Raw genomic sequence first — 18,074 nt, 5'->3', positions numbered from 1 at the left:
TGACCCCCCTTATACCCAGCCAGGCCTTTCCTTACTTTCTACTCTCCCCCATCTGTCAGCTGGAGCCATTAGGTCACTCTACTACACCTTGCACTAGAAATCTGTGTGACCCCCTCCCTGACGCCTCTTGCAAGGGCACAAGAACTCCTGAGCTAGGAATAGTTCAGACAGTGAGAAATGCCCACAGTGTGATGCTATGGAGTAGGGCAGGTCTGGGTACCAGGCCCAGCCTGTACCTCATGTTCCCCATGTGCAGAATCAGGACAGGGACAGTTCTTCACAGAGGACTTCAAAGCCTCAACAGATGTGCATCTGTCAGGCACTGAAGAGAGGCCAAGTGTCCACATTTGACTTGTCTCTTATGTGGGGGTGGCCCAGCCCACTGTGGTCAGCCCCAAAGGCCATCTCACACTTCACACCCAATCCCATCTGTCCTGCCCTGACAGCAGGAAGGATGCAGCCTCGCACCTACTCCAAATGGCTGTTTCCAGAGGGAAGGACAGTGCACTGGAACCCAGCAGTCTCTGAGAACCCCAGCAACAGAGCAAGGAGGGAAGAAGCAGACATGGAGGTGGTACAGAGAGGGAGAAGCTAGCGGGCAGCAGGCGAGAGGCACTGCTGCAGAGCCTCAGTCCCTAAATAGGTACCCACTCACCTTTCTCCACCTGAGCCATACACGCCTCCTTGGATCATGTCTGTCTCCAAGTGCGACACCATATCTAGGCGCTGGTTAATTCTGGACAAAACGGAATCGGCACTGGAGCTACCCACAGCATGAGGGTTTGCGTTTGTGTCAGAGCTAGGTATTTCCCAGGAGTTTGAAGTGGCTATACCATACCCATAGTTGGTGTTGTTATCCTGGCCATAGCCATAGCCATAGCCATAGTTCTCGTAGCCTGCAACAAGGGAAACAGAGAGACAAAGATGGCAACGGCAAGGAGAAGAGAGGCAGCAAGAGATAAACAAACACAGAGACAAAGACATTTTCTGTTACAGAACAATCTGGGGACCCTAACCACCCAAAGATTCCTACTGTGAAGAAGTAGCTGGCTCAGAACCCCACAGGCACCCATCCCACCCGGCCAAGCTGGGCAGTGGCAGAAACACACAACCAGTTCAATCCCAAGGTAGAGGAGAGCGATCATGGAAATGATACTCGCCTCTGTTTGTCCCAGAGTTCCAAGTTCCATATCCTAAAAAAAGTAAAAGGGTAATTACATCTTACAATATAGCGAGAGCTTAATTCAGAAACAAATGAAGACAATGATTCCAGTATCTGACTGGTTGCAGGAGACTGAGCCTGACCTTAATTAAGAAGCCTGGAGCTTAACAGCACCACATAAATGATCCAGGCCACTCGCTGCCCTGATGCTCGACCTTCTGTGGCTCTGACCATCTGCTATTCAAGGAGACTCCCCTTTAAAACACCCTTAGCTAAAGAATCTGGCTCCTATACTCCCTTAACGAGCCAAAATGAGAAGATTAGCCCTACTGCTGGCAAAGCACCAATCAGAGGCAAAGGAGAGTGATTCCCAGTGCTTTACACAGACTCTTCTGTACATGAAACTCAGGACCAAGTCCATATCCACTCTGAAGTCACATCAGTCAAACTGTTTAACAAAGCCATCTGGAATAGAGAAACAAACCACTGTTGTTCCTTAAGTGTCTGCCTTCACAGGCAGAGCTACCAAGCCCTTGAATTGTGGGAGTATGCTGTGTCAGAACACATCAGAAGAGGGAAGGACAAGACACAACTTCAATCTGGATTATAAACTAAATATGCTCTGGAGTTTATCATAGCACATGAAAAAAAATAATTTCTTCAGGAACACAAAGCTAATTAGAACTGAGAAAGCACGAAGCCAAGTGGGAACTGAGTCAAGCAGATGTGCTTCCTCCCCAGCGGAGGCCAAGAACATATGATAACCTACCCAGTGTCCCTGGTGAGAGCAGTCATCTCATACTCCCAGTTTTCTCTGCCCTGCCAACAGGCCATGCTCATTCCAGCGCAGGAATAAAGTTCAGTGAGACAGCAACACAATGAGCAGCAGAATACAGCCATAACACAGCAAGAACACACACACTAACACGATGAACCAGAGAGAACACAAGACAGATTGAGGTCTTCCTCAATCCAGTGCAAAAACAGAATGAAGAGGCGTCAAAAACCAGCAAAAGACTTTAGATGACCACTACATTTAATGAATGTGTGAACAAAAGAGCTCACAAAGTAAAAATCTTCTTTGGGAAAACCAAAGCAGAAGGTTCTCATTCATTGGTTTATTCAACAACTATCATCCTGGGCACACAGAGCAGAGACGGGCAGATCTGGGCACTGCTCAGGCCCAGAGCGCTGCATGTTAAAGGAGAGAGACACTACTGACCAGCGAGTAGCAATGGACAGCCAGGAGTGGGGAATCACATAATGGATGACAGGCAGACAGAGCCACACAAGGACTTAGCCCCGGCAGCTACAAGAGCCTGGCCATGTGGCTGTTTGCATCAGGGTCAGTGGACACTACCTATTCAAAAGGAGACAGGACTGGGAGTCAAGGCAGACTCATCAGGGCTCTGCTTGTGAGAGCAGACTATGGTCCCCTGGGGTTCAGCTGCTGAGGACCCATCAGAACAGTGAAGAAGCAGAAGTGGGCACTGACTCTGTGAACACAAGCACATGCTGCTGGCTGCTATGATGGGGCTCGACAAGCACTCTCTATGTGCTATGTGCTATGCCTAGAGCAATCCAGGCTTCCTGATGGGCTCCCCAGCTGGGTCCCCTCAGAGAGAAGCCTTTGTCTACACTATGGCATTTGGAGACAACCCCTGACCCCCGCAAGACCTGCCCCTTCCAAAAGAATATCCAAACTCAATTCCATCCCCAGAAAGGAAGACCATTGATAACAAAAGGAATTTTTGTTTTGTTTTTAAATTTTTTATTCATTTTAGAAAGAAGAGAGAGAGAGAGAGAGAAGGGGGAGGAGCAGGAAGCATCAACTCCCATATGTGCCTTGACCAGGCAAGCCCAGGGTTTCGAACCAGCAACCTCAGCATTTCCAGGTTGACGCTTTATCCACTGCGCCACCACAGGTCAGGCCGATAACAAAAGGAATTTTAAGGACATTTTTTTTTTCTTTTCTTTTCTGAAACTGGAAACGGGGAGAGACAGTCAGACAGACTCCCGCATGCGCCCGACAGGGATCCACCCGGCACGCCTATCAGGGGGTGATGCTCTGCCCACCAGGGGGCGATGCTCTGCCCCTCCGGGGCGACGCTCTGCTGCGATCAGAGCCACTCTAGCGCCTGGGGCAGAGGCCAAGGAGCCATCCCCAGCACCTGGGCCATCTTTGCTCCAATGGAGCCTCGGCTGGGCTGCGGGAGGGGAAGAGAGAGACAGAGAGGAAGGAGGGGGTGGGGGTGGAGAAGCAAATGGGCGCTTCTCCTATGTGCCCTGGCCGGGAATCAAACCCGGGTCCCCCGCACGCCAGGCCGACTCTCTACCGCTGAGCCAACCGGCCAGGGCTTAAGGACACATTTTTAAAAAGAGAAAGAGTAAGAGAGGAAAGAAAAGGAGATGGTCATAGTAAGCAATACTTACAGAGCAAAAATAAATACTAAGTGAACTATCTCATGTAGGCATCAAAAAAGAACATTTTATGTAGCACAAGGAAATGTGCTACAGGAAGAAAAACAAAACAAGATACACAATTCTATTCACCTGTAAATTATTCATACCTAAAATAAGTATGCTGACAAAAGTTACATATTAAAATGGTGGGATTTTGGCTATTTTTCAAAATGTTACTTAAATGATATTATATTGTTGTTGCAATTTAAGCCAGAATAAAAAATAAAACCATCTCTATACTTTTTTTTTTTTTCCCCTGAAGCTGGAAAAGGAGAGAGACAGTCAGACAGATTCCCGCATGCGCCCGACCGGGATCCACCCAGCACGCCCACCAGGGGCGAGGCTCTGCCCACCAGGGGGCAATGCTCTGCCCCTCCGGGGCATCGCTCTGCCGAGCATCCCCAGCGCCCAGGCCATCTTTGCTCCAATGGAGCCTTGGCTGCGGGAGGGGAAGAGAGAGACAGAGAGGAAGGAGGGGGTGGGGATGGAGAAGCAAATGGGCGCTTCTCCTGTGTGCCCTGGCCGGGAATCGAACCCGGGTCCCCCGCACGCCAGGCCGACGCTCTACCGCTGAACCAACCGGCCAGGGCCCATCTCTATACTTTCATAACATGACTGTCTACAGTAAAAATAAATAAATAAAAATCTAAAGCAATCTACAAGAGTTACTAGAATAAGTGAGCTTAGCAAGGTTTCCTACAAAGTTAATATATTAAGATCAACCCAATTTCTACATAGTCGCAATGAACAGTGGAAAACTGAACATTTAAAAATGATTATTTTTTATCTTATCTTAGCACTAAGAAAAGAAATACTTAGCCTGACTTAGGTGGTGGTACAGTGGATAGAACATCAGCCTAGGACACAGAGGACCCAGGTTCAAAACCCCAACATCACCAGCTTGAGTCCAAAGGTCACTGGCTCAGCTGCAGATCACCCATCAAGGCACATATGAGAAAGCAATCAATGAACAACTAAGGTGCCTCAACAAAGAACTGATGCTTCTTATCTTTCTCTTCCTGTCTGTCCCTCTCACTAAAAACAAACCAATAAAAACTCCACTTAAGTGTAAATATAACAAAGTACATGCAAGATCTGTGTGTTGGAAACTACAAAACACTAATGAAAGCAGTCTAAGACCTAAATAAGTGGAGTATTATGGATTGGAAGACTGAATACTGTTAACATGTTGACTCTCCCAAACTAATCTACAGATTCAAGGCTATCCCACTCAAAATCTCATCAGAAATTTTTATAGAAATGGATAAAATGATTCTAAAATTTATAAGCAAAAGCAAAAATACTAGAACAATTCTGGAAAAACAAACCTGGAGGACTCACATTAACTGATTTCAAGACTTACCATACATTAATCAAGACAGTGTGGGACTGGAGGAAATTTAGACACACAGGTCAATGAAATAGATCCAGTCCAGTTACAGATCTACACATATACGTTCATTTTCAACAATGGTAAAAAAAGACTCTTGATCTATCCTGCACACCTTGTAGAAATATTAACTCAAAATGGATCACAAAATAAATATAAAGCATAAAACTACAAAGCACTCGAAAGAAAACTTAAAAGAAAATCTTTTGACTGCAGGTTAGACATAAAGTTCTTAGATACAACCTCCAAATCACAATCTATTAAAAACCGATAAACTGGACTTCATCAAAATGGAGAACTTGTTTTCTTCAAAAGACACTGACAAGAGAAAAGAGAGAAGCCACAGTATAGAATATTTGTAAATGGCACATTTAATAAATTGCTTCTACCCAGCCTGACCAGGCAGTGGCGCAGTGGATAGAGCGTTGGACTGGGATGGCTGAGGACCCAGGTTCGAGACCCCGAGGTTGCCAGCTTGAGCACAGGCTCATCTGGTTTGAGCAAAGCTCACCAGCTTGGACCCAAGGTCGCTGGCTTGAGCAAGGGGTTACTCGGTCTACTGAAGGCCCATGGTCAAGGCATATATGAGAAAGCAATCAATGAACAACTTAAGGTGTTGCAACAAAAAACTGATGATTGATGCTTCTCATATCTCTCCGTTCCTGTCTATCTGTCTCTATCTATCCCTCTCTCTTTCTCTCTGTACCTGTAAAAAAAAAAAAAAAAAAAAATTGCTTCTACCCAGAATATGTAAACCAGAGGGGAAAAAATTTTAAAATGTTGTGTAATTTGGTACTGTTTGATTAAAAGGGGTGAGGCAAGAAGGGCAGGAGAGGTAAGCCAGGCAAACCACGTTTCTCCTCATTTTATGAAAATACCTGATAACTTCTTACTCAATTTCAAAACATTTTAAGTCTCCCTCTCCTACAGGGACTAGTTGCTAATACTTCAAGTAGCTTACTTATATGTTCATTTACTCAGTGACTCCTGAGGGAATGTCACCATGCAGGCTGTCTTTACCCAGGCCTTGGTAGTAAAACAAACTACTTATCTCAGCAACCAAGATATTATCCTTATTAATTCCAAAGAGGGCTCCTTGTCAACAGACACCTATGGTAAAACAGACCATGGAAGGCCCAGCTTTATCAGCAGTTACTGCTGCCAGGGTATACTGACAGTATCTGTGGGCCCCATCGGGTGGTTACTTCTGAATTAGATTTAGTGTGTCTGTCTACATTTGAGAAATCAGAGACTTTCCCTCAATGCTACGTGTGAGGAAATGCCTGGCTTGAGATGGCCTGACATCTCTAATACCTCTACCAGGAACTTTAGAGAGGCAGCCTCTCTGGCATGGTGGTTTCATGCACTATCTTGGGGCTAAGTTAATGGCTTGGTTTCTGCTAATACCAATTTTTTTTTTTTACTTTAATTGGCAAGTCTCCTTCCCAGATTTTCAAGATTTTCTAAAGTCAGATCTGTCACAGACTTCTAACAGAATGTTAAAGGGTCAAAGGAATAAATCATTCCCAGCCCCAGTATCTTCAGTTTGTTCAATATCACAAACATCTTCCATAATTGCCTCTGAATTGGGAACACCAGCTACTATAACAGCCCACCAACCATTTTATACAAATTTAGATTTATAAAAGCAAGACAGGGTGACAGCAAGGCCAAAAAGCAACTAACAGCCTGACCAGGCGGTGGCGCAGTGGATAGAGTGTCGGACTGGGATGCGGAGGATCCAGATTCGAGACCCTGAGGTCACCAGCTTGAGAGCGGGCTCATCTGATTTGAGCAAGGCTCACCAGCTTGGATCCAAGGTCACTGGCTCGAGCAAGGGGTTACTCGGTCTGCTGAAGGCCCGCGGTCAAGGCACATGAGAAAGCAATCAATGAACAACTAAGGTGTTGCAACAAAAAACTGATGATTGATGCTTCTCATATCTCTGTGCCAGTCTGTCTGTCCCTGTATATCCCTCTCTCTGTCTCTGTAAAAAGAAAAAAAGGCAACTAACAAGACACCAGACTTCTCTGGCACAAGAGAAGGCAGAACACTCACCCTCTGGTTCCCAGTGGTCCGCACTTACCATAATCACAGGTGGGCTGAGCACTTGAGTCTGAGTACGTTGACTGTAAAGTGGTTTCAGATCCCTGGACAAAGCCTAAACATATACACAGTGTGGTTAATTTCTCCAAACAAGCCATCTAAAAATTACCTAAGACTACCTTTTAGTACAGACTGGCAGGCCCTCACCTCAATGGAAAGCCACCAAAAACTATGGCCTCTGAACACTTTAATTACACCTCCAGAACATATTCTATTAACCATTCGAAAGGCAGGTTATGTTTAAGTTGCTACACCAGAAGAACTGGATAAAAATTTTCAAATACTTTAAAACAGTAACCCATTTTGATAAATGAATACCCAAATTATCATTCAGTTAAATGAGGAAAATTCTTATATCAAACCACTGATTACTGGCGGTGAGCCACTTTCAATTCAAACAAAGACGGGGGTGATTTTTGAACAATGGCGAGACAAATAATACTTTTCTCCTTTCCCCAAATCTGGAACCAAAACTTTATTGTATTTTTAGTTTTCCCATAAGAATGTATACGTGTTACTATTATCTCTCAACTGTAATTACTTGGGTTGGCATGGTTACATGAAATAAACATTACACACATATATATTATTTCCTATTTTCTCAACACAAACTATTCTTCAACTTAAAATGAATTAGTACCTTGGTAAACTTGAACCTCTACCAGGAACTACTGCTCTTAATGCTTATTACAATAGACTATGATGAATCCTAACACTACCTTTAAAAGTACATTAAAAACATTTTTTTGATGATTTACCCATAGCACTGAAATTATGACAGATACCATAAGGAGCAATATTTTTCCCTGGTCGGGTAACTCAGTTGGTTTAGAGCATCATCCCAATACACCAAGGTTCAATCCCCAGTCAGGGCACACACAAGAATCAACCAATAAATGCATAAATAAGTGGAACAAGAGCCTGACCAGGCGGTGGCGCAGTGAATAGAACATCGGACTGGGATGCAGAGGACCCAGGTTCAAGACCCCGAGGTCGCCAGCTTGAGCGCGGGCTCATCTGGTTTGAGCAAAAGCCCACCAGCTTGAACCCAAGGTCACTGGCTCCAGCAAGGGGTTACTCGGTCTGCTGAAGGCCCGGGGTCAAGGCACATATGAGAAAGCAATCAATGAACAACTAAGGTGTTGCAACGTGCAACGAAAAACTAATGATTAATGCTTCTCATCTCTCTCCGTTACTGTCTGTTTGTCCCTGTCTGTCCCTCTCTCTGACTCACTGTCTCTATAAAAAAAAAAAAAGAAAAAAAGAAAAAAGTGGAACAAGAAATGTTACACATATACTGTCTCTTCCTCTCTCTTTAAAATCATTAAAAAAATAAAAGAAGCAGGCCTGACCTGTGGTGGTGCAGTGGATAAAGCGTCGACCTGGAAATGCTGAGGTCGCCGGTTCGAAACCCTGGGCTTGCCTGGTCAAGGCACATATGGGAGTTGATGCTTCCAGCTCCTCCCTACCTTCTCTCTCTCTCTCTCTCTCCCTCTCTCTCTCCTCTCTCAAATGAATAAATAAAAAATAAAAATAAAAAAAAAATAAAAGAAGCAATATTTGCCTATTCCCATCAGAGCCAACTAATGACCTAAATATAAAAGCCAGCACCTCCAATAAGTTATTTACAACAAAAGCATACATCAGCCCTAACCAGCTGGCTCAGCTGGTTAGAACATCATCCCAAAGCACAGAGCTTGTGGGTTCGATCCCTGGTCAGGGCACATACAGGAATAGATCGATGTTCCTCTCTCTCTCCATTTTTCTCTTGCTAAAATAAACAAACAAACATACATCAAGTGCCTTTCCTGCGGTGAGTATTCATATTATTGTTGACAGTCTCTCTAGTTCATCTCTCAAGAACACAGCAATAAAGCCTGACTGGTGGTGGCGCAGTGGATAGAGCATTTACCTGGGACGCTGAGGCCCCAGGTTTGAAGCTCCAAGGCTGCCAGCTTGAGAGAGGGCTCACCAGCTTGGCTGCAGCACCCCCCTGCTCCCCATCAAAGCATGTACGAGAAGCAATCAATGAACAACTAAAAGGGCCAAGTACGAATTGATGCTTTTCATCTAAAAAAGAAAAAGAGGCCCTGGCCGGTTGGCTCAGCGGTAGAGCGTTGGCCTGGCGTGCGGGGGACCCGGGTTCGATTCCCGGCCAGGGCACATAGGAGAAGCACCCATTTGCTTCTCCACCCCCACCCCCCACCCCCTCCTTCCTCTCTGTCTCTCTCTTCCCCTCCCGCAGCCAAGGCTCCATTGGAGCAAAGATGGCCCGGGCGCTGGGGATGGCTCCTTGGCCTCTGCCCCAGGCGCTGGAGTGGCTCTGGTCACGGCAGAGCGACGCCCCGGAGGGGCAGAGCATCGCCCCCTGGTGGGCAGAGTGTCGCCCCCCTGGTGGGCGTGCTGGGTGGATCCCGGTCGGGCGCATGCGGGAGTCTGTCTGACTGTCTCTCCCCGTTTCCAGCTTCAGAAAAATACAAAAAAAAACAAAACAACAACAACAACAAAAAAAATAAAAATAAAAAATAAATAAAAAAGAAAAAGACTACAGCAATAAAGACCACAGCACAGCAGCCAACACTGAGCAAGTGTTCCCCCACAGGATGCTAAGAGCTTTATCTGCATTATTTCACTGTATCCTCACCACAGCCAAAAACGGGGACAGGGCCAAGTTCCCATTACCCGGCAATCCCACAGTCCAAAAGGTATGCAAACCAAGTGTTTTCCTCAAATGTGGTACAACATTCATTTTGGGACAAAAATGACCTGTGAGGACAATCGAGGTCTTTCTTTAGCCTACTTGGTACAGAAATAATGTGTTTTAATTATTGAGTGCTAGCCCGCATCCCAGTTTAGGTGCTGTGGAATGTCCTCTCCAGCTAGAATTCCAAAAACACCCAGTGCCAAGGGTTTCAAACAAGGATCAGTGGACCCACACTTTATCTTTCCAGAGGAGGGAACTGAGAAGAGGTACTAGGGAAGGAGAAAGCCAAAAAGTATACAAACCCAACCTTTTTTTTTTTTTGTATTTTTCTGAAGCTAGAAACGGGGAGAGACAGTCAGACTCCCGCATGCGCCCAACCGGGATACACCCGGCACACCCACGAGGGGGCGATGCTCTGCCCCTCCAGGGCGTCACTCTGTTGCGACCAGAGCCACAACAGCGCCTGGGGCAGAGGTGGAGGAGCCATCCCCAGCACCCAGGCCATCTTTGCTCCAGTGGAGCCTCGCTGGGGGAGGGGAAGAGAGAGACAGGGAGGAAAGAGAGGGGGAGGGGTGGAGAAGCAGATGGGCGCTTCTCCTGTGTGCCCTGGCCAGAATTGAACCGGGACTTCCACACGCCAGGCCGATGCTCTACCACTGAGCCAACCGGCCAGGGCCCAAATCCAACCTTTTTAAGGCTCCCTGATTAAAGAAGGCATATTCAAGTGGTTCCTTCCTGGGACCCACTAGCTTCCTAAATTCTAAGCATTGATCAAACAGATCAAGAAACACTGAAAGCATTCTTCATAAGGTTCACCTGTGGAGAAGCCTCATCGTGTATAAAAGCACCCGACACCTGCTTTCTAAATTGTTTGCTAAAATAGCTTCTGGGAACCTGTTTGTTCAGCAATTGGGTCACCAGCAAAATGGCACCAGACTTTAGGTAACATGCAGCTGCAACTGGAACTTACCACAGTAATACATACTGGAACATAGTATGAAAGGGGCAAAGCAAAAACTGTCTGTTCAAGATAAAGGGGCCCTGGTTCTTTCTTTCCTGGGAAAAAAGACAACTATCTAACTTTAAGAGCTCAATGGAAACCTCTGCTCTAGTTCTTTCCTCCCCATATTAGCATTCTGTTCCACAGTACTGTCTCCAGGGCACGCCCTTCATTAGCCAGTTACACTCTAATTGTGAGTAAATTCTTTCTTGTGGGGTTCATCAATCATTCTCTTCTTGGTTTCATATACCAGCCTGAACAGCTCTGAGTAAAAAAATAATAAGCAAGTTTTTAGTCCTATAAAGCTAAGTAAGAGTCAGACCATGGATTTATGTAACTATGCACCATAGCCCCCTCCTCTTGGCCAGCCTCCCTGACATCTTTTGTACACAAAAACTATACAAAGCTTCTTAGTTTTCTCCAGCCATGGCACAAACAGGAATAGATCAATGTTCCTGTCTCTCTCTAAAATCAATTTAAAAAAAGAAAGCTCTGTTTTATTTTTTTCCTTTTTTTTATGAAAGGGGATAATCAGTCTTCAAGACAGCCTCCAGCCTGACCTGTGGTGGCGCAGTGGATAAAGCGTTGACCTGGAACGCTGAGTTCACTGGTTCAAAACCCCGCGCTAGCCTGGTCAAGGCACATAAGGGAGTTGATTCTTCCTGATCCTCCCCTCTTCTCTTTCTCTCTCTCCTCTCTCCCTAAAAATGAATAAATAAAATCTAAAAAAAAAAAAAAAAGACAGCCTCCAATATTTTTGTCTTCTGCCATTATGTTGTCCCTTCCCAAATTGATAGAGATAGCCAGTACAATCAATAAGATATTGCAAAAGTGACTTGAGTTTATCGAGGCTTCTGTCTTGTTCTCTCTTAGATCATTTACTCTGGGGAAAACTAGCCACAGTGTTGTAAAGTAGGACTGTGGAGAGGTCCACATGGTGAGGAACCAACAGCCAGCATCAACCTATCAGCCATATGAGTTTAAGTCACCTTGGATGTGTATGCATCCTCCAGCACCAGTCAAGCCTTCAGATGACTACAGCCCAGACTAACACCCAAAATGTAACCTCATGAGTGATCCCAAGACAGAACCATCCAGCTAAACTACTTGTGTGTTCCTAACACACAGTAACTGTGAGATAATAATGTTCCTATAAAAACACTGGTAGCGCCTGATCTGTGGTGGCGCAGTGGATCAAGCGTCGACCTGGAAATCCTGAGGTCGCCGGTTCAAAACCCTGGGCTTGCCTGGTCAAGGCATATATGGGAGTTGATGCTTCCAGTTCCTCCCCCACTTCTCTCTCTCTCTCTCCTCTCTCTCTCTCTCCCTCTCCTCTCTAAAATGAATAAAAAAATTTAAAAAATAATAAAAAACAAAAACACTGGTAGGGTTTAAGATATTTGTCTGAAGGCCTGGTTTGGACTTTTCTGTTCTGTGTCTCCATTGCTCTCATCTTTCCTCTCAGTGCCAGAGATGGAGACTCCTTTCCCAAGTACACATAAACTAAGTTCAAAAGCTAGAATGTAATGCCAGTGGCCAAGGCCAGGCAGGTTCACACTGGATTTGGGCATATGGTAGAGGAACTGTGGAGCCGGTAAGCAGTGGGCCATTCCCGTTTAATAGATTCTCACAACTGCAGACAAGCAAACAGGCAGAGGAAAACAGCTTCTCCTGAAAGCAAAAGGGCCCTCATAGTGGCAGACAAAGCAATCCGCCCTAAGGGAAAGCATCTGTAACCTTACATAGGCTAAACATACTATTTATGCAAAGTGTAAGCCAGCAAGCCTAACACAGCTGTTTTCCCAATACTGGACAAGTTATCATAAAGGTAAATTATCTTAATCAAAAAAGTTATTTGAATCACATTCTATAAGTAATAATACTGGTAGCATTCACTTCAAGCTGAGATAACGGTTAAAATACTTTTCACTTTAGTATTTTTAAAAGGGTTTTCTTTTTAAAAGGGAAAGACAAAGTTTCTGTGGTTTTTGGCTGATCAAGATCAAGAAAATACTAATCATTACCTCATTAACTTTGCTAACTCTATACCCACTCAAACCTACAAGATCTGGACTTGAAATTCAGACTTGGTCATTAGTGACCTACCTAACTCAGTTTCCTTATCTATAAATATAAATGTTCCCTTTTTTTTCAGAGACAGAGAGAGAGTCAAAGAGAGGGATAGACAGGGGCAGACAGACAGGAACGGAGAGATGAGAAGCATCAATCATCAGTTTTTTGTTGCGTGCTGCGACATTTTAGTTGTTCATTAATTGCTCTCTCACATGTGCCTTGACCGCGGGCCTTCAGCAGACCGAGTAACCCCTTGCTCAAGCCAGCGACCCCGGGTCCAAGCTGGTGAGCCTTTGCTCAAACCAGATGAGCCCACACTCAAGCTGGTGACCTTGGGGTCTCAAACCTGGGTCCTCCGCATCCCAGTCCAACGCTCTATCCACTGTGCCACCACCTGGTCAGGCTCCCTTTTTTTTTTCTGTATTTTTCTGAAGCCGGAAACGGGGAGAGATAGTCAGACAGACTCCCGCATGCGCGCGACCGGGATCCACCCGGCACACCCATCAGGGGGCTACGCTGTGCACCTCCGGGGCGTCACTCTGTTGCGACCAGAGCCACTCTAGCGCCTGGGGCAGAGGCCACAGAGCCATACTCAGCGCCTGGGCCATCTTTGCTCCAGTGGAGCCTCGGCTGCGGGAGGGGAAGAGAGAGACAGAGAGGAAGGAGAAGGGGAGGGGTGGAGAAGCAGATGGGCGCTTCTCCTGTGTGCCCTGGCCGGAAATCGAACCCAGGACTTCTGCACGCCAGGCCGACGCTCTACCACTGAGCCAACCGGCCAGGCCCCCCCCTTTTTTTTAATGAGATAAGTGGAGATAGACTCTGACATGTGCTCCTACCGGGATACATCAGGCAACCCCCATCTGGGGCCAATGCTCAAATCAACCAAGCTATCCTCAGCACCTGATGCCAATGCTCAGACCAACCGCCACTGGCTGTGAGAGAGGAAGAGAGAAGAAGAGGGAGAAGGAGGGGAAGAGAAGCAGATGGTTGCTTCTCATGTGTGCCCTGACTGGGGATCAAACCCAGGAAGTCTGCATGCCGGGCTGATGCTCTATCCACTGAACCAACTAGCCAGGGCCATAAATGCTCCGTTTTTAAGTTACCCTACAGCACCTAACCACTCATGTTCTGGTTTCTTCATCAGTCTTGCCCCTAATCACCACAGAACTGTCTTCCAGTCAAGAACTGGTGAAAAAATTACATTTCAATTACAGATATGTCAGTAACAACCCTACTGGCTTTACTCTTGAATAAGGAAAGCTACCGAAATGCTAATGCAGGGATGCTGAACCCTAGCATTACTAATTCTTATGGTGGGGACCCAGTTTCTACACTGTAAGATATTTAGCAGCATTCCTGGTCTCTACCCACTCCCTCAGACAGGACAATCAAAAATGCCTCGAGCGTCGGCCTGGTGCGCAGGAGTCCGGGGTTTGATTCCCGGCCAGGGCACACAGGAGAAGCGCCCATCTGCTTCTCCACCCCTCCCCCTCTCCTTCCTCTCTGTCTCTCTCTTCCCTTCCTGCAGCCAAGGCTCCACTGGAGCAAAGCTGGCTCAGGCGCTGAGGATGGCTCTGTGGCCTCTGTCTCAGGCGCTAGAATGGCTCTGGTTGCAACAGAGTGACGCCCCAGATGGGCAGAGCATTGCCCCGTGGTGGGCGTGCCGGGTGGATCCCAGTCGGGCGCATGCGGGAGTCTGTCTGACTGCCTCCTCGTTTCCAACTTCGAAAAACAAACAAAAAAAAGAAGATAAAAAAATGCCTCCAAAAATTGTCATATGTCCCTTGGGATGGTCGAATTGCCCCTGGCTGAGAACCACTGGGCTAAGGGACCACTGCTTGGAGTTCTTGCCAAGCTCCTGACCCGGGAGCCAGAGGAGGGAAGCTTGGCACTACATTTTTGCCAGGCCAACATAAAGTAACTTACAGAGGAGCCCCAGAGGCTCAGGTTCCATTCTCAGTCTCTAATATTCCAGAGTAAAATGCCGGTTGCCAGGCAACCATATACACTCAGCCTAACACCTCCCTCAAAAGGGAACGCCCAGTCTATGGCTCCCGGTAAGCAGCCTTAATGGCTGCTACCAAGAAAAGCCTAGCAGTCCAGTTCATCCAGGGATGATTTACAATCACTCAAGCATCTCCCAGGTTCCCCTTTCTGATTTCATCATCCACCCTCCACTTTCCTCAAGTCCGACAGGCCTATGTGGCAGATTCTTTAAGGAGCCAGACAGCTCCTGCCCCTGGATCTTTATGTCAAGGGTTCCCTGAGCCAAATATTCTCAACTCCCTTACTCTAATCCGGTCTCCGCTTGAATGTCACTTCTTTAGAGGTCTCCCTCGGGTAATGACCAACCCAGCATATATCCCATATTCATCTGTTTGCTTGCTGTAGTCTGCCCCAGCCTGGCCTATGAACAGGTTGAGGAACTCTTGCCATATTCCAGTGCCCACTCAGTACCTGACACGATGACTCTGACAAACGGTTAATGAATTACAGCAGAAACCAACCATTCCTCTCAAGGTTCAGGCTCAGCCCATCAGGACCCATTGTACCTGCTCCGTCCAAACCTTCTAAATATTTACTTCCCGCCCAGGGCCTGGTGCCTCGCCAAATCCGGGGGGCCCGCGGCATCCTGCAGGAACACTGCGTGGGGGAGAATGCAGCAATGGCAAAGGGCGACCAGGGACTGCGAGGTCCGAAGAAGCCGGGCCGGGACGCGGAGGTGCAAGCACAGAGAACTAGGGAGCCGAGTCTTGAGGGTCACGAACGCGAAGCAACCGGCCCGCGGCGCCATTTTGTGACCACTAAGAGGACTGTAGGCGCCGGGGTAGGAGCAGCTGACCCCGGCGCGGTCTTGGCACGTCTCTGGCTCTCCCCACCTGGAGCTCGACCGCTAACCGTGACCGTCTCACCTGTATAGCTCATGATAGCAGCCAGCGCTATAACCACAGCAAATGCGCCACACGTCGGCCGTCGAGAAAGCCGGGACAATCCCCCGGGCCCTTCCTACACACAACCTAGCCCCGCCTGCCGACCTGCATTGGCTCACGTACGGCTCTAGGTTCACGTCTATTTTACAGCATCCTCATACCAATCGCTAAGGGTGTTGCCAATCATATAAGAAACCCAGCCTATTTCCGTCTCCCGTTATCTCAAGCCCGTGGTGATTGGCTAAGGTAAGCCGGTCTGGAGCTGGAGTCCTGTAGAGTTCGGAGGGGGCGGAGCTATGCATTACGGAAAGACCTGAGGCTCAAGAGAGGTCCGCCAGAGGGAGCCAGGTCTACAGCGCAGGGCACTGCTCCAATTCCGGAATGCTACGCCAATCTGGGCTGTTTCTAATGTCTCTAGCCTTCAGCTCCTAAACGAGAGCGATAAACCCATGTTGGAATGAAAATTTCAACTGAGCACCAAACAAGATGCCGGGCACAGGTTCAAACTTATGAGCTAATATATGTACTGTAAAGCAATCAGTCCAGTGCTGGATGTACTATATAAATGTTACATTTTGCTATTAATAGTTACATAACACTTATATAGCATGTTTAAATTATATATGTAATAAATGTGTATTGTTTAATAATCTCAAATACTCCTTCATACTTGCGTGGGCCTTGTTTATACATTTTCATTTAAAAGATATAAAAACTGAGACTTGGAATTCAGGACTTGCTCAAAGTCTTTGACGTTTAAGAGTTAAAGCTGGAAGACCCCTCTAGAACCTTCTTTGTCGTTCTGGACTTTAGGGATCCTGCAGTGGCCCAACCAGGTTCCAGTCCTGTCCTCAGCACCCTCACTGGATGTGTGCAATCCAGTGTCCAAGACATCTCATAACTTCTGTGACATTACTTGACAGAGCTGTAGACACCGAAAATGGTACTTAACATGTGTTTGTGAACTTTTTTTCTGTCATAATTCAGATGTAGAGGAATGTGTGAGTGGAGAGCTTACAGCTGAAGAGATTGGTCATGAGTAAAGAAATAGTACGTGAATGAGAGGGTTCTTTTGTAGGGTTGGAATTCTCCAGGATAAAAATCTTAGTAAAACAATTCCTCCCGCCTGACCTGTGGTGGCGCAGTGGATAAACCGTCGACCTGGAAATGCCGAGGTTGCCGGTTCGAAACCCTGGGCTTGCCTGGTCAAGGCACATATGGGAGTTGATGCTTCCAGCTCCTCCCCCGTCTCTCTTTCCTCTCTCTCTCTCTCCCCCTCTTTCTCTCCTCTCTAAAATGAATAAATAAAAAAAAATTAAAAAAAAAACAATTCCTCCCTCTACAAATGGGGCTTCTGCAGAAATTGCTACCACATGGGACAAGGCTTATGATGCATTGAGAAACTCCATATGTGAGGCACATAAAACTAATTAATGTGATTCCAGTTTTGGGGCTCATTTGTGTCACCATCAGGGATACCTGCCTGCCTGCCCATCCTCCAAAGTCCTCTGGACATCTCCTGGGAAGCTTCTTTCATAGCACACACCACAGCCATCATTTTACCCTCATTTGATGATTTTGTTCACATTCATCCCTCTGCCTCAGAAGAGTCAGAATGACTTAAGGGGTGTGCTCAGTTTTAGGGAGACCCATCTGTGCAAAGAACTGTCTCTGACCCTTTCAAGAATACACACAGCTATCACTACACAATTGTGGGTAAGAAAGGGCTTCCCATGTTACTTTTTTTTTTTTTTGTATTTTTCTGAAGTTGGAAATGGGGAGGCAGTCAGACAGACTCCCGCATGCGCCCGACCGGGATCCACCCGGCATGCCCACCAGGGGGCGATGCTCTGCCCCTCTGGGGCGTCGCTCTGCCGCAATCAGAGCCATTCTAGGGCCTGAGGCAGAGGCCACAGAGCCATACTCAGAGCCCCAGCAAACTTTGCTCCAATGGAGCCTCGGTTGCGGGAGGGGAAGAGAGAGACAGAGAGGAAGGAGAGGGGGAAGGGTGGAGAAGCAGATGGGCGCTTCTCCTGTGTGCCCTGGCTGGGAATCGAACCCAGGACTCCTGTGCGCCAGGCCGACGCTCTACCACTGAGCCAACCAGCCAGGGCCCCATGTTACTTAAGTTCTTGCATCATTTGAACTTTTTAAATATCTAGCTTACATCACTTCTATACTTTTTAAACTAATTTGTAAAGTGCCTTTAGGTCCACTCTCATCCAAGAGATAAGATACCTTCCTGC

At 46.9% G+C, this 18,074-nt stretch overlaps 1 protein-coding gene across 2 annotated transcripts in view; it reads right to left on the bottom strand.

The window, feature by feature from the left end:
* AKAP8L (A-kinase anchoring protein 8 like) overlaps positions 1 to 15,963 on the bottom strand; it is a 39,935-nt gene extending 23,972 nt beyond the window's left edge. The window contains exons 1-5 of one of the 2 annotated variants that reach the window (XM_066271302.1): positions 15,811 to 15,963; positions 7,102 to 7,176; positions 1,161 to 1,193; positions 839 to 896; positions 656 to 736 (exon numbers count right to left, since the gene is read on the bottom strand). In XM_066271302.1, coding sequence (XP_066127399.1) covers positions 656 to 736; positions 839 to 896; positions 1,161 to 1,193; positions 7,102 to 7,176; positions 15,811 to 15,823 — 260 coding nt within the window. In that variant the 5' untranslated portion in view covers positions 15,824 to 15,963. Of the gene's footprint in view, positions 1 to 655; positions 897 to 1,160; positions 1,194 to 7,101; positions 7,177 to 15,810 lie in introns of both variants that reach the window. The other variant, XM_066271296.1, reaches the window with a different exon arrangement.
* Positions 15,964 to 18,074: the final 2,111 nt, after the last annotated feature.

Source organism: Saccopteryx bilineata, chromosome 1 (assembly GCF_036850765.1).
Source record: "Saccopteryx bilineata isolate mSacBil1 chromosome 1, mSacBil1_pri_phased_curated, whole genome shotgun sequence".
NCBI lineage: Eukaryota > Metazoa > Chordata > Mammalia > Chiroptera > Emballonuridae > Saccopteryx > Saccopteryx bilineata.
Note: the sequence above shows the minus strand (reverse complement) of the source record. Positions and strands in the feature narration are given on the sequence as shown.